Source organism: Macaca fascicularis, chromosome 16, assembly GCF_037993035.2.
Source record: "Macaca fascicularis isolate 582-1 chromosome 16, T2T-MFA8v1.1".
NCBI classification, from domain to species: Eukaryota; Metazoa; Chordata; class Mammalia; order Primates; family Cercopithecidae; genus Macaca; species Macaca fascicularis.
The window spans coordinates 6,811,191-6,826,061 of record NC_088390.1 but is presented as its reverse complement, the minus strand read 5'-3'; the positions used below and the strand labels follow the sequence as shown (position 1 = coordinate 6,826,061).

The following is a 14,871-nucleotide window of genomic DNA, read 5'->3' as shown; positions in this document are numbered from 1 at the left end:
AAATTGACTAACCTCTGCCATCTGCTGATACGTACAACTGCCTCAAGGGCTGAGAAAAGCTGATAGGACAGAGAAGAAATAGTGAAACATCTCCCTGTTTACTACAGGCAAGCCTACAGTCCACATTATAAAATAGCAGGTTGGCTTCTTTCAATTTGGCCTACAGCCCTAAAAAATATGTGTCTTGAAGGCATAAACCTTACAGCTGTGAATGGAGACTTTGAAAAGTATCTAGTCTAGCCCAGAAATGGAATTAGCAGAATGCTATCAACCTACTTGTATTCCAAACACTGAAGTCTCATTAATACCTAAAAAGCCTGAGCCAGCTTTTTTTTCTTTTTTCTGGTTTACCTTTATACCAATTGCATAATAAAGTCATTATGGAGCACAGGGTAGCTTGTTTTGAGGCTTATGTGAGTTGTGGCTGTCAGTCCCTGGTATATATTCCTTAAAATCCTTAAAGAAGACAAGTTACTTATAAAATACTTCCCGTTGCCTGCCTCATATCATAAATGGCATTTAAAAGGACGATCTCAATTAGGTTCAGACAGTCCTTATTGGAGGGAGTTAGCATTTCTCAAATTTGTTGGGATGGTTAAATTTAAGGAAAGAATAGCTTTATGTTGCCATGGAGATTAACATGTCAGTAACAAGCCGTATTGACGGGTGCCTGTTGCTCAAGCTGGTACAGACCTTTGTTCCCTCATCATCTCTGGATACCATGGAAAATCCTCAGTATTTTGGAGTCCTTGAGGTCTGTTTGTGAATAAATGCCACCTGTGAGTGCCATGTGGTGGATGGTGAGTCTATGACAGTTGCAAATCCTTTGTCTGACAATGTCACCAACACTTCTCACTTTCGAAAACCTCAGCTAAGCAACTATATGGGCACAGCACACAAGAGGCAAGACAAACAAAATCTGAAATGTCACTTGTTAAAAGTGTTCTGGGATTTTATTAATTTGTATCTATTGAAAAAAAGAACTCTATGCCATCGCATGCACAAAACCCTCAAAGGACCAGAAGTAATACAATGTCTATGGCATGGGCTCAGGAATTTATTATTATCATTGATCCTCTCTTCCAACCATGCTCTTCACTTAGTAGAATTACGGTACAACAGACCCCAAATCCTCTTGCTGTGGGGGATAATATGTAGGAATTAAGAGCAGAGCTCTGGAATTGGGTTGGGTTTGACACTCCCTTCCAGCACTTCCTAAATGCGTGACGGGGCAGGTTAGACTTGGCAACCCTTCAGGATCCCTCTAAAAGAGGGATAACAGTAGTCTCTACTTTCTAGAGCTGTGTGAGGATTAAATGAAACTAGGTGAATTTATATCTAGCATGTAAACACTCAACCGGTGACCACTTTAATATCTGTCTGAGATAAGCTGGGTGGAGGAAGGGAGAGGGAATGGGTTCTTCGCATTCTGTTGTTTAGGTGGAAGAAACAGTCTTGGGTTCTAAATCTGGAGACTTTGTTATTAGTTCTGCCACAAATTGGCTGTATGCCTCGGGGTAAATTAACTTCCTTAGAACCTGTTCCTTCATATACTAAACAAGATAAAAGCGTCCACAGGCCAGGTGTGTCTGTTGCAATGCATGTAATTATTTTTTTTTTCTTCATTTACACACAGAGAAGCTGAAACTCAGGGAGGTTAAATTCTTACCCAAAGGCACAAGACAAGTGCATGGCAGGCCAGTACTCAACCTCAGACACCTGGCTCCAAACGCCAGGTTTGGGGCCATCAAACTTGGCCATTTATGTCTATGTTCAACATCACAGACCCAGTCCCAGCATATTTGTGGAAAAATGGAGGAGACATAGCAAAAATAGAGGCAGGAGATTCAAGTCCATGATGCCATTAAGTCAGGGGCTGGGTTCCTTCTGTGGGAGGGAGTTCCAGCTCTGAGCAGACTCCTCCTAAAAGTGGGGCTTTTCCTGCTTCATCCAAGGGCAGTCTATTTCTATGCATCTGAGATCGGGCCCAGACAATGTCAATGTCAGGAGGTTCCTACATGAAGGTCAGCAGATACAAAGGATTTAGAAACTGATAATGTCAGTCAGTAGAAAACGTGATTTGATTTGCTCCATGGTTACACACACCTTTTCAGGTGCACAGGTCAGCAGGAGTCAGGGTCCTCTAGTAAGAAGCTACTCTGGGACCAGGTGTGGTGGCTCACGCTTGTAATCCTAGCACTTTGGGAGGCTGAGGCAGGTGGATCATTTGAGGCCAGGAGTTGGAGACCAGCCTGGCTAATGTGGTGAAATCCATCTCTACAAAAAATATGAAAATTATCTGGGCATGGTGGCACATGCCTGTAGTCCCAGCTACTTGGAGGCTGAGGCAGGAGAATTGCTTGAATCTGAGAGGCAGAAGTTGCAGTGAGCTGAGATTGCACCACTGCACTCTAGCCTGGGCAACAGAGCGAGACTCCGTCTGAGGACTAAGCTCTTATTTTTTTTTTAAATCTTGCCCAAATTCCTATTGAAGGGGTCTGAGGAGGAGTCATGCCCTACAATCCATAAATTCTAGTCAGATGGGTTTTATTTAACCCTGTATATAGTGACTTTCCAATCTGACTCTGGCATAACAAGGAAGAAAATCAAAATGTTTAATCCCAAAATATATTTCCTTGTCATATCTTGAAATTGCCCTGCAAAGTCTCTTGTGGGAAAAATCCACATTCTACAGAGAATCTCCTTTCCTCTTTGTTTTCCTTCCTTCCTTTCCAGTTCCAGGAGATAATCAACTAAGAGCCAGGGACCATTTTAAGTCCAGTAAGAAACATTTTACAACTTGCTCTCTCTGAAGTCAGCTGTCTGAGAGCTTCCTCTACGCAGTAAAACTTGGTCTCCACAATCCTTTATCTTAACCCAGACATTTCCTTTCTGTTGATCCCAGGTCTTCAGATAAACTCAACCAATTGTCAACCAGAAAATGTTTAAATTTACCTACAGCCTGGAAGCCCCTGCTTTGTTGCCCCGCCTTTCTGAATCAAACCAATGTATTTCTTAAATCTATTTGATTGATGTCTCATGCCTCCTAAAATATGTAAAAGCAAGCTGTACCCCAATCACCATGGGCACATGTTCTCAGGACCTCCTGAGGGCTGTGTCACAGGCCATGGTCACTCATATTTGGCTCAGAGTAAATCTCTAAAAATATTTGGCTCAGAATAAATCTCTAAAAATATTTTACACAGTTTGAGTCTTTTCATCAACACATCTCAAAAAAAAAAAAAAAAAAGGAAGCTACTCTGAGTGGCTTTGGGTTTTTAGCTCTGTGGATGAGTGAGGGTGTCAAAAAGCAAAACTGACAAAAAGAGAAATTACACCTGGATAGTTGGTAAACATAGCACTTTAAAGCCACCTGGAGCCTTCAGGTCATCAGCAGTCTCAGCCTTTGCTGGGCTGCTCGTCTTGGTATTGAACTGACCAAAAAAAAAAAAGAGAGGAGGGGAAGAGAGAGGAGCAAAAGGGCTGGCCATGCCCGAGTGTAGTTCTAAGAGAAATGATTTTCAAGTTCAAAGTGCTCCTAGCTTTCTTCATCTGTAGAGCGTTCATTACATCATAGGGTAAGCGATGACGAAATAGCTAAGCTCTGAGTCGATCAGCTTTCTATACTTCCTGTAAATTTCCCGCAGGGTCCTGTCCTCTTCATTCGTCTCATATCTGTTTGTATAAATTCTCACCTGTGTCAACAGAGAAATACATCCACATATGAGCATGTACACACACACACACACACACATTGTCACTACACTTTTCAGGGCTTGACAACAACTTAAATGATCTACACATACAGTTGTTGAATCAGGAAAATATGTTGGCAGAATCAGGAAAAGACCAAACCCAACTGCTAGAAAAAAGAGCTCCAAATTCCCTTCTGTGAAACTGCTGATTTCCAATGAACAGATGATTCTGTTCATTGCCTTATCTCTGCCCTTCATTCCAGAGCGGAAGTACCATTCCCGGATGCCCCCACTCCACCCCGTGGAACCAGCCTGGGGACCGCTTACCTTGAGCGTGCGCAGGGCACACTGCCGTTCTTTCTGACTCTTCAGGATCCGCTCCACAAACCTAACATCAAGGAAAGCCCAGATTTTGAAGTAAAACAACTTCCTGCAGGATACGATGAGGAGGTGCAGCTCCTCGTCGAGTGACTCGTGGTTGTTGTTGAATTCAAAAGTTAATTTCTGGAAAAGCACCAAAAGGGAAGATGTGTGTGGGCAGAGACGCTGAGACTGGCTGGGTTGCCCTGTAACCCAGTTCCACGACCTGGCTCTGGGCCTGATAGCTATGATGGTTTGGGGGCTTTTAATTTTAATTTTTAATTTTTGTGGTACATAGGTATATATATTTACGGGGTATATGGGATATTTTGATGTAGGCATACAATGTGTAATAATCACAATGGGGTAAATAGAGCATTTATCCTTTGTGTTACAAACAATCCAATTATACTCTTTTAGTTATTTAAAAATGTACAATTAAATGATGCTTGACTATAGACACCCTGTCGTGCTATCAAATACTAGATCTTGTTCGTTCTTTCTAAGTTTTTTTGTACCCATTAACCATCCCCACTTCCCTCTCCACCCCCTACTACCCTTCCCTGCCTCTAGTAACCATCCTTTTACTCTCCATCTCCATGAGTTAAATTGTTTTAATTTTTAGCTTCCACAAATAAGTGAGAACATGCAAAGTTTGTCCTTCGGTGCCTGACGTATTTCACTTAACATAACGACCTCAGTTGCATCTATGTTATTGTAAACGAGAGAATCTCATGCTTTTTTGTGACTGAATAGTACTCCATTGTGTGTATGTACCACATTTTCTTTATCCATTGATGGACACTTAGGTTGCTTCCAAATGTTGGCTATTGTGAACAGTGCTGCAATAAACATGAGAGTGCAGACATCTCTTTGATATATTGACTTTCTTTCTTTGGGGTATATACCTAGCAGTGGGATTGCTGGATCGTATGTAAGCTCTATTTTTAGTTTTTTGAGGAACTTCCAAACTGTTCTCTACAGTGGCTGTACTACTTTAAATTCCCACCAACTGTATATGAGAATTTTCTTTTCTCCACATCCTTTCCGGCATTTGCTATTGCCTGTCTTTTGAATAAAAATCGTTTTAACTGGGGTAAGATAATATCTCACTGTGGTTTTGATTTGCATTTCTCTGATGATCAGTGATGTCGAGCACCTTTTAATATATCTATTTTGCCATTTATATGTCTTCTTTTGAGAAATACCTGTTCAGGTCTTTTGCCCATTTTTAATTGGATTACTATTTTTTTTTTCCTATCGAGTTGTTTGAGCTCTATATATTCTGGTTGTTTATTAATCCCTTGTGAGATGGGTAGCTTGCAAATATTTTCTCCCATTCTTCCTGTGGGTTGTCTCTTCACTTTGTTGATTGTTTCCTTCGTTGTGCAGAAACCTTTTAACTTGATGTGATCCCATCTGTCTATGTTTGCTTTGGTTGCCTGTGCTTGTGGGGTATTACTCAAGAGATCTTTGCCCAGTCCAATGTCCTGGAGAGTTTCCGCAACGTTTTCTTGTAGTAGTTTCATAGCTTGAGGTCTTAGATTGAAGTCTTCAGTCCATTTTGATTTGATTTTCATATACGGCAAGAGATAGTGGTCTAGTTTCATTCTTCTGCATATGGATATCCAGTTTTCCTAGCACCATTTACTGAAGAGATTGTCCTTTTCCCAATGTATGTTTTTGACACCTTTGTCAAACATGAGTTCACTATAGATGAATGAATTTGTTTCTGGGTTCTCTATTCTGTTCTGTTGGTCTTTATGGGATTAATAAATAACCAGAATATATAAGGAGCTCAAAATCTGTTTTTATGCTAGTCTCATGCTGTTTTAGTGACTATACCTCTGCAGTATAATTTGAAGTCAGGTAATGTGGTTTCTACAGTTTTGTTCTTTTTGGTCAGGACAGCTTTGGCTATTCTGCATCTTTTGTGGTTCCATATATGTATAAATTTAAGATTCTCTGTTCTATTTCTGTGAAGAACGTCATTGGTATTTTGATAGGATTGCACTGAATCTGTAGATGGCTTTGGGTAGTGTAAACATTTTGACAATATTGATTCTTCCAACTCATGAACATAGAATATCTTTCCATTTTTTGTGTCCTCTTCAATTTCTTGCATCAATATTTTATAGTTTTCATTGTAGAGATCTTTCATTCCTTTGGTTAACTCCTAGGTATTTAATTTTATTTGTAGCTATTGTAAACAGGATTACTTTCTTGATTTATTTTTCAGATTGTTCACTGTCGGCGTATAGAAATGCTACTGATTTTTGTATGTTGATTTTGTATCTTGCAACTTTACTGAATTTTTTTAGCTGATAGGTTTTTTTTTGGTGGAGTCTTTAGGTTTTTCCAAATATAATATAACATCTTCACACAAAAATTATTTGACTTTGTTTTCTATTTGGATGCCTTTTATTTCTCTCATCTGATTGCTCTAGCTAGGACTTCCAGTACTATGTTGAATGGCAGTGGTAACAGTGGCATCCTTAATTTGTTCCGGATCTTAAAGAAAAGGCTTTCAGTTTCTCCCTATTCAATATGATACTAGCTGTGGGTCTGTCATATATGGCTTTTATTGTATTGAGGTATGTTCCTTCTACACCCAGTTTTTTGAGAGTTTTAATCATGAAGGGATGTTGAATTTTATCAAATGCTTTTACAGCATTGATTAAAATAATCATATGTTTTTTGTTCTTAATTCTGTTGTTATGAGGTATCACATTGATTTGTTTGCATATTTTGAACCATTCTTGCATCCCTGTGATAAATCCCACTTGGTGAGGATGAATGATCTTTGTAATGTGTTGTCAAATTTGGTTTGCTAGTAATTTGTTGAGAAATTTTCCATCAATGTTCATTAGGAATATTCACCTATAGTTTTCTTGTTTTTGATGTGTCCTTATCTGGCTTTGGTATCAGGGTAATACCAGCTTTGTAGAATGAGTTTAAAAGTATTCCCTCTGCTTCTATGTTTTTGGAGTAGTTTGAATAGGATTGGTATTAGTTCTTCTTTAAATATTTGATAAAAGTCAGCAGTACAGCCATCAGGTCAAGGGCTTTTCTTTGCTTTGGGACTTTTTATTACAGCTTCTATCTTGTTACTTGTCAATGGTCTGTTAAGGTTCTGGATTTCTTCATGGTTCAATCTTGGTAGGTTGTAAGTGTCTAGGAATTTATTCATGTCTTCTAGGTTTTCCAATTTATTGGCATATAGTTGCTCACTATAGGCTCTAATTATCCTTTGTATTTCTCCAGTATTGGTTGTAATGTCTCCTTTTTCATCTCTGATTTTATTTATTTGGGTCTTCTCTCATTTTTTTCTTATTTTGGCTAATGATTTGTCAATTTTGTTTATCTTTTCAAAAACTTTATTTCCTTGATCTTTTGCATTATTGGTTTCACTTGCACTCATTCCTGCTCCAATCTTTATTGTTTCTTCTACCAATTTTGGGATTGGGTTTGCTCTTGATTTGTTTAGTCCTTTAAAGTGTATCATTAGAATGTTTATTTGAAGTTTTTCTTCTTTTTTGATGTAGGCGCTTATAGCTATAAACTTCCCTCTTAGGTATTGCTCACTGTATCCTATAGGTTTTGGTATGTTGTGTCTCTATTATTGTTTGTTTCAAAAATATTTCAATTTCCTTCTTAATCTCTTCATGAACCACTGGTTATTCAGGAGCATATTGTTTAATTTCCATGTGTTCATATAATTTCCAAAATTTTTCTTGTTATTAATTTCTAGTTTTATTCTGTTGTGGTCAGAGAAGATGCTTGTTATAATTTCAATTTTTTGAATGTTTTAAGACTTTTTTGTGACCTAACGTGTGGCCTATCCTTGTGAATGATGTGCTAAGGAGAAGAATGTGTATTCTTCAGCCATTGGATAAAATTTTCTGTAAATATCCTTTAGGCCCTTTTTGTTCCTAATGCAGATTAAGTCTGCTGTTTCTTTGTTGATTTTCTGTCTTGAAGATCTACCCAATACTGAAAGGGGGGTGTTGAAGTCTCCAGCTGTTATTATATCAGGTACTATCTCTCTCTTTAGCCCTAATAATATTTGCTTTATATGTCTGGGTGCTCCAGTGTTGAGTGCATATATATATTTACAATTGTTATATCCTCTTGCTGAATTGACTCTTTTGTCATTATATAATGACTTTCTTTGTCTCTTTTTATAGATTTTGTATTGAAAACTATTTTGTCTGATATAAGCATAGCTACTGCTGCTCTTTTTTGGTTTCCGTTGGCATTATATATCATTTTCTATCTCTTTATTTTCAATCTACGTGTGTCTTTATAGGTGAAATATGTTACTTGTAGGCAGCAGATAACTGAGTCTTTCTTTTTAATCTGTTCAGCCACCTACATCTTTTGATTAGAGGGTTTAGTCCATTTATATTCAATGTTAGTATTGAGTAGGAACTTACTCTGGCCATTTTGTTATTTGTTTTCTGGTTGTTTTGTGGTCTTCTCTTCCTTCTTTTCTTCCTTCCTGTGTTCCTTTTAGGAAAGGTGATTTTCTCTGGAGTTATGTTTAATTTCTTGCTTTTTATTTTATTTATCTGTTGTATGTTTTTAGATTTGAGATTACCATGAGGCTTGCAAACAATATCTTATAACTCATTATTTTAAACTGATGACAACTTAACACTGATTGCATAAATAAACGAATAAAAACTTTTTACTTTAACTTTGTCTCCCTACAGTTTAACTTTTTGTTGTTTCTATTTGTATCTTATTGTACCGTCAATGTCTTGAAAAGTTGTTGTTGTTATTATTTTTGATCAGCTTATATGTTTGTCTTTCTACTTAAGATATGAGTAGTTGACTCACCACAATTCCGGTGTTACAATATTCTGTGTTTTTCTGCGTACTTACTATTACCAGTAAGTAATAGTAAGTATACATCTTGTACCTTCAGATGATTTCTTATTGCTCATCAATGCCCTTTTCTTTCAGATTGAAGAACTCCCTTTAGCATTTCTTGTAGGACAGGTCTGGTGTTAATGGAATTTGGTGGCTTTTTAGATAAGGGACATTGGACATGTAGTTCTTAGAGGAAGAGATTTGAGAATGATGGTGATCTCATCCAAGTTTGCAAAACTTGGAATTTGGAGGCAGTGTACTTGGAGTATACAAGGTGCTTGTCCCAGCCCTGCAGCGGACTGGCTGGATGACTGTGGGCTGGTCGCTGAACCTCAAGTTCTTCTGCAGCATACAAGCACCATGACGATGTCTGCCCTACCCCACCTTAGGGTTATATGGATCCCTAATGAGGTACTAGCACCTTGCAGTCCATCCATGTTTGCAGAGATACATAAACCTGTTAATATCAATTGTCACAACCACTGTGAGGTCCTTGGAAAGACAAAATGATCCTGATCTTATGGATGAGAAAGCTGCTAGATTAGGGAACAGCCCGAAACTCTGAGTTCTTCAGTTGTGTAAATCAAATTTGACTTTTTGTCTGGACTGGTCCTCCCCATTCTATCTCCCCAGTTACCAGGCACTGGCACTGCTATAATCAGACAGATCCCCCAACTGAGATCTGACCATAGGAGTCACAGGGTCTCCTGCATGCTGCTGTGACCTGGTAGAAAGGTAGGAAGAGGCAGCCCAGCTGCTCTTCACCTGCAGGGCACCTCCTGGCTCAGGCTTCATAGCTCTGAGTGGGGATTTAGGGGCTTTCCCTGGCTGACAGCTAACCAGATAATTCCTTGTGTCTACCACATGTAGGAAGTGAGTAGCAGCTTTTGTTGCCTACTGTGGTCTTGGGAGGAGGGGAGAAGGCTTAGTTGGTGATATTTGCTAGAACTTCAATTTGAGATTGAGTGAACATTTGGGAGCCCAGCCAAGAGCAGGCAGCAGTGGGCTTTCTTCTGGGGAAGCCAGTCACCTAAACAGCAGTCACTCCTCACAAGTCCTACCTACCTGCAGAGTGTGCCGGAAGGTGGGCAGGAGATCTATCAGAGTGGGTCTCATGGACCAGTCTGGGTCACTGAAATAGCAGCTTCTCAGACTGATGCTCCTGACTGGGATCTCCTGCAAGAGGATTCGGGCCAAGCGTTCGTATTTCATGATCCGTTCAAAGTAGAAGTTCACCTTCAGATTGGTGGCCTGCCTGGCCAGCTTGGCCCAGGACATACCCCAGATGACCTGTCCGTGGGGGTCATGAATGTGGCATTTGATGTTTATGGTCCAGAGGGTGCTGGCGTTCTCACACAAGTTCTCAAGCAGCTCGTCGGAGATACAGTTGTAGTTGAGGTTCAGGGACACAAGATTGTGGAATGTGGACATGGTCTTTTTGAACTGGGGGCTGCTGTAGACAGCAAGATGATGACTGAAGTAGTCCTCGATGTTGAGTTCCGAGATCACATTCTCATTCCTCAGGTGGCTGAGGGAGTCGAGAATGTGGCAGCCTTGCTCCACGGTCAGCCTGGCCCCTTTTAGGTTGAGGTAATCCAGGTGTTTGCCCATCTTCTTTAAGAAGAAGCTCAAGCTCCTGATGAATGAGCTCCTGATGCTGTTCCTCCACACCAGGCGGTCCAGCTCCAGGTGTTGGATGGAAAGAGATTTCAGACGGTTGTTGCTCTTACTCAGACAAGACAGGAGGCCCCGCATGGTGACCTGGAACTTCTTGGTCAAGACAGCATTGTAAGGATTCAGGAATTTGACCTCCAGGCGCTCCAGATAACGACCAAACTTCTTAACATACCAAAGAGCTGACTCAACTTCAGATGCATGTACCCTGGAAGGTCTCCCGCTGAAGGTGATGGTCCTGTACCGCCAGAGGTCAGCAGAATACATCATCTGGTTCCACTTTCTGCAGACAAGAGCAGCCCTGGACCTGTCCCTGTCTCCTAGCCACCAGAAAACACGGCACAGACACACATCGGGCAGAGCGGCCCAGCAGCTCTGGTCTTGGGGCTGGATCAGTTCACTTTCTTCGTCCATCCAGGAACTGGGATGTAGAGTGCAGCTGTATGTTAGGCAGGGCTTCCAAAATTGAGAAAAGGAAAGCAATCACTTGCTTTCTGTGGGGAGTAAAAAAGAAGAGCCATTACCTGTCAAACAGAGACGAAACTCAAATGAACCAGCTTTCCCTGTGGTCCCAAGTGCCTTAGGCACTGTGCTAGGTGTGGGTGGTTCAATGATACATTCATGATACAGTCCACACCTGCAAGGATTTCACAGTCTATCCAGGCATACAGACCAGTACTCAATTATAACCCTGTGAGAGAGTGGGAAGGTTCAGGCAGACTCTAGTGCGGGGTAGCACACATGGAGGGTGACTTACTGTTTGGCTAAATACAGTGTTTGGAAGTAGAGAGGGCTGCTCAGAGGAGGTGACGCCTGAGTTGGGTTTTGAAGGGTGAGTAGGATTTGTGAGGCAGATCAGGTGGGCCTAGTGGTAGTGGTGGAGGAACTGATGCATTCTGGGCAGAGGGAACAACACGTGCAAAGCCACAGAACTGTGAGCCGGGCGTGGTGGCTCATGCCTGTAATCCCAGCACTTTGGGAGGCCGAGGCGGGCGGATCACCTGAGGTCGGGAGTTCGAGACCAGCCTGACCAACATGGAGAAACCCTGTCTCTACTAAAAAAAATACAAAATTAGCCGGGCATGGTGGTGCATGCCTGTAATCCTAGCTACTTGGGAGGCTGAGGCAGGAGAATCGCTTGAGCTGAGGAAGCAGAGGTTGCTGTGAGCTGAGATGGCGCCATTGCACTCCAGCCTGGGCAACAAGAGTGAAACTCCGTCTCAAAAAAAGAAAAAAAAAAAAAAGAACTGTGAATGTATGTGACATGTTCCCGTTCAGGGAACTAAAAATGGTTTGGTCATCTGGCACTTGTTACGTGGGCTGGAAATGGAGGAACTGGATCACGTGGGAGCAGTGGGAGGTGCTGGATCAAGGGGTCCTGAGTGAAGGGATAAAGATTATGTCCTAGAGGCCAGAGATTCCCAATTCCCATTTCCCCAAGATTTTGGAATCCTGACATGGCCTGTCCCCTTCCAGTATCTAGCTACATTGTGGACAGTTGTGTTTACATTCAAGAGCTGTAACAGCAGAACGGGGTGGAAAACCCCAGCTGAGGTCATGGAGAGCCCTTTGAAGGTTGATGGGTCACATGTCTGGAAGCCACATGGTGAGTTCTGAGGTGTGGAAAGGACACTCTAGGGGGAGGGTGGGTAGAGGAAGGGTGGTCAAGAGCAGAGTCCCGGCATTGTGGTGGGAATGGGGATGTGTTTGCGAGTTCTTTAGAAGACACGATTTGGTAACTGTTGAAGGAAGACGTGGGGAAGTCTGGAAAGTGTCTGACCTATAATCTATGTCCTTGCCTTTTCTCCCAAGGGACCCACACACCCCTTGACGTCCTCCTTCTGCTTTTAAGAAGTTACTTAAACATTTAACAAATGAAGAAATAGGTCTCTTCAACCACTTGTAAACTGCCCAAGGCTAGGGGCCTCCACAGCACTCCACCAAGCAAAGCTCCTAAAAGGTGCTGCAGAAGAGATAAACCAATTTAAAAGCTCCACGAAGCGAAGACTTGGAACCAACTCAAATGCCCATCAATGATCAACAGGATTAAGAAAATGTGGCACATATACACCATGGAATACTATGCAGCCATAAAAAAGAATGAGTTCATGTCCTTTGCAGGGACATGGATGAAGCTGGAAGCCATCATTCTCAGCAAACTAACGTAGGAACAGAAAACCGAACACCACATGTTCTCACTCATAAGTGGGAGTTGAACAGTGAGAACACATGGACACAGGGAGGGGAACATCACACACTGGGGCCTGTTGGGGGGTGGGGGGAAGGGGAGGGAGAGCATTAGGACAAATACCTAATGCATGCGGGGCTTAAAACCTAGATGACGGGTTGATGGTTGCAGCAAACCACCATGGCACATGTATACCTTTGTACCAAACCTGCACGTTCTGCACGTGTATCCCAGAACTTAAAGTATAATAAAATAAATAAATAAATAAAAGCTCCATGAAACCTTTTGGCCAGCAAGGTCGTAGGTGAGAAAAATCATCAGACGCTGGTGCTGTAGGGTGGGGTTGGAAGAATATGTTTGTCTGGAAGAGTTGCTGCAAGGAGACTCGAAGTCCTATTTAATGCCTGGGAGCCTCCCCTTATCCCCCCAGACCCCATCAGAGGCAGTGTAGCTTAGTGGGTTGGATCCTAGCTATGCCCATTGCAGTCGGATGACCTTAGGCAAGTCCATTTCTCTGTGTCTCAGTCCTCACCTCTGTAAATGGGGTAGTAATAGTGCCTTTCTCCTAGTGTTGGGAGGATTAAGTGAGCTGATACCTGGAAAGCACCAGGAACAGTGCCTACCCCATAGTAAACGCTGCACAAGAGCTGGCTGCCATTAATAAGAAAGTGGGTGCTCAGGTACTTCTGCAATGTCCCGTCAAGGAAGGTAGGAATACAAACACATCCATTTCACAAATACGGAAACGGAGGTGTTGGAAGGTGAATAAAGTTTCCCAGGGAGAACGTGTAGTAAGTGGGGAGATGGGATTCGAACACAGGGTTGTTCCACCATATCACACAGCTGCCAATCGGGGAGGGAAATCTACAGATATCCTACCCACCACGGGAGGAGAGTTGGCCCGGCAACTCCTGCAGCCAAAGACGCTTCCCAGAGGAGGTGATGAGAGCAGCTCGCCTCCCCTACGCCGGCCTCGGGGCATCCCACCGCCACCCCAGCCTGCTCCCGCCCACGCTCGCCCGTTACCCGTTCGGTGAGCCCTGCTCGGGCTGCGCCCAGTTTGGGCTGCGGGGACTGCGAGCACGCCTGCCTGCTCCGCCCGCGTAGCTGCTGCTCCGACGCCAACTCCGTGGGCGCCCGGGGTCTGCACCTTGCTCTGGCCCAGGCTAAATGCCAAGCTCGGGCCGCCTTTGTGACGCGCCGCCACCTGCAAGACTCTGTTCCTGGCCCCAGGTCTCAGTCCCAAACCTACAGTTGCCGGGTCAGTGGATCCCACATGCAGAGGGCCAGACGGGGCCCTGGCCAGGCGCTGGGAGGCGGGAGACTCGGCCGGCGCTCCAGGTGAGGATGGCATGCTCCTGCCCTTCCTTCTGCACGCAGGGAAGACGTTCAGCCCCAAACTTGGGGCTCAAGCCCGTTCAGTTCGCTGCCTTTCCCATTCTGACCCAGCCCCGGTTTTTTTTTTTTTTTTTTTTTTTTTTATCGAAGCCGCCGCAGCGTGCTCAGCCCTTGGGTCCACTTTCCTCCCTTTAGACAAGGCTCCCAAAGGAAAGCCTTAAGCACCAGACTTACCTGGGCAAGACAAAGCTAGAGAACTGCTCCCACCGTCCCGTCAAGGAAGATAGGAATACAGACACATCCATTTCGCAAATACGGAGACGGAGGTGTTGGAAGGTGAATAAAGTTTCCCAATGAGAACGTGTTGAAAGTGGGGAGGTGGGATTCGAACCCAGGGTTGGTCCACCATATCACACAGGTGCCAACCAGGGAGGGAAATCTAAAGACGTCCTACCCACCTATTTTCCTCCCCTAGCAGAGGCGGGTGCCCTAACTGGGTCTCCTCAAAGCCCAGGCAGAAAGGTGGGAGTGTGCCGTTTGCAGCTGGATAGGTTGCATCGCTAGGCTTCCCCCAGCCACTCTCCCTGCCTGAAGCCTTTGAAGCCGCCCCTCTCCACTTCACCTGGCCCTTACCCACTGTCCCAGCCTCGTTTCTTTCTCCCTCCCTCAATACCTCGTGCTCCCCTTTCCCTGAGCACTGCCCTCTTCCTGGGGTCCCGGGTGTTGCCATCCCTGGCCCTA

The 14,871-nt window shown here is 43.3% G+C and overlaps 2 protein-coding genes across 3 annotated transcripts in view; one reads left to right on the top strand and one right to left on the bottom strand.

The window, feature by feature from the left end:
• The window catches only part of TEKT1 (tektin 1), a 39,850-nt gene extending 34,918 nt beyond the window's left edge, over positions 1 to 4,932 (top strand). The window contains exon 9 of the mRNA XM_065532645.2: positions 3,959 to 4,932. The gene's annotated coding sequence lies outside the window, so the exon portion shown is untranslated. The remainder of the gene's footprint in view (positions 1 to 3,958) is intronic.
• FBXO39 (F-box protein 39) lies at positions 3,344 to 11,110 on the bottom strand. 2 transcript variants are annotated; one of them, XM_005582678.5, is made up of 3 exons: positions 9,996 to 11,110; positions 4,023 to 4,199; positions 3,344 to 3,695 (listed from the first exon to the last, which is right to left on the bottom strand). In XM_005582678.5, the coding sequence occupies exons 1-3, from the start codon at positions 11,016 to 11,018 to the stop codon at positions 3,567 to 3,569; spliced, it is 1,329 nt and encodes a 442-aa protein (XP_005582735.1). In that variant the 5' UTR covers positions 11,019 to 11,110; the 3' UTR covers positions 3,344 to 3,566. The 2 variants fall into 2 exon arrangements, with proteins under 2 accessions (XP_005582735.1, XP_065388716.1); XM_065532644.2 differs by having other exon boundaries at positions 3,344 to 4,199.
• Positions 11,111 to 14,871: the final 3,761 nt, after the last annotated feature.

Bases quoted from the DNA above. Each gene is read 5' to 3' on its own strand.
- FBXO39 (XM_065532644.2), bottom strand. From the start codon at position 11,018: ATGGACGAAGAAAGTGAACTGATCCAGCCCCAAGACCAGAGCTGCTGG. The intron at 4,200-9,995 runs GTAGGTAGGACT...GTGCTTTTCCAG, and splicing joins CCTTCCGGCACACTCTGCAG to AAATTAACTTTTGAATTCAA.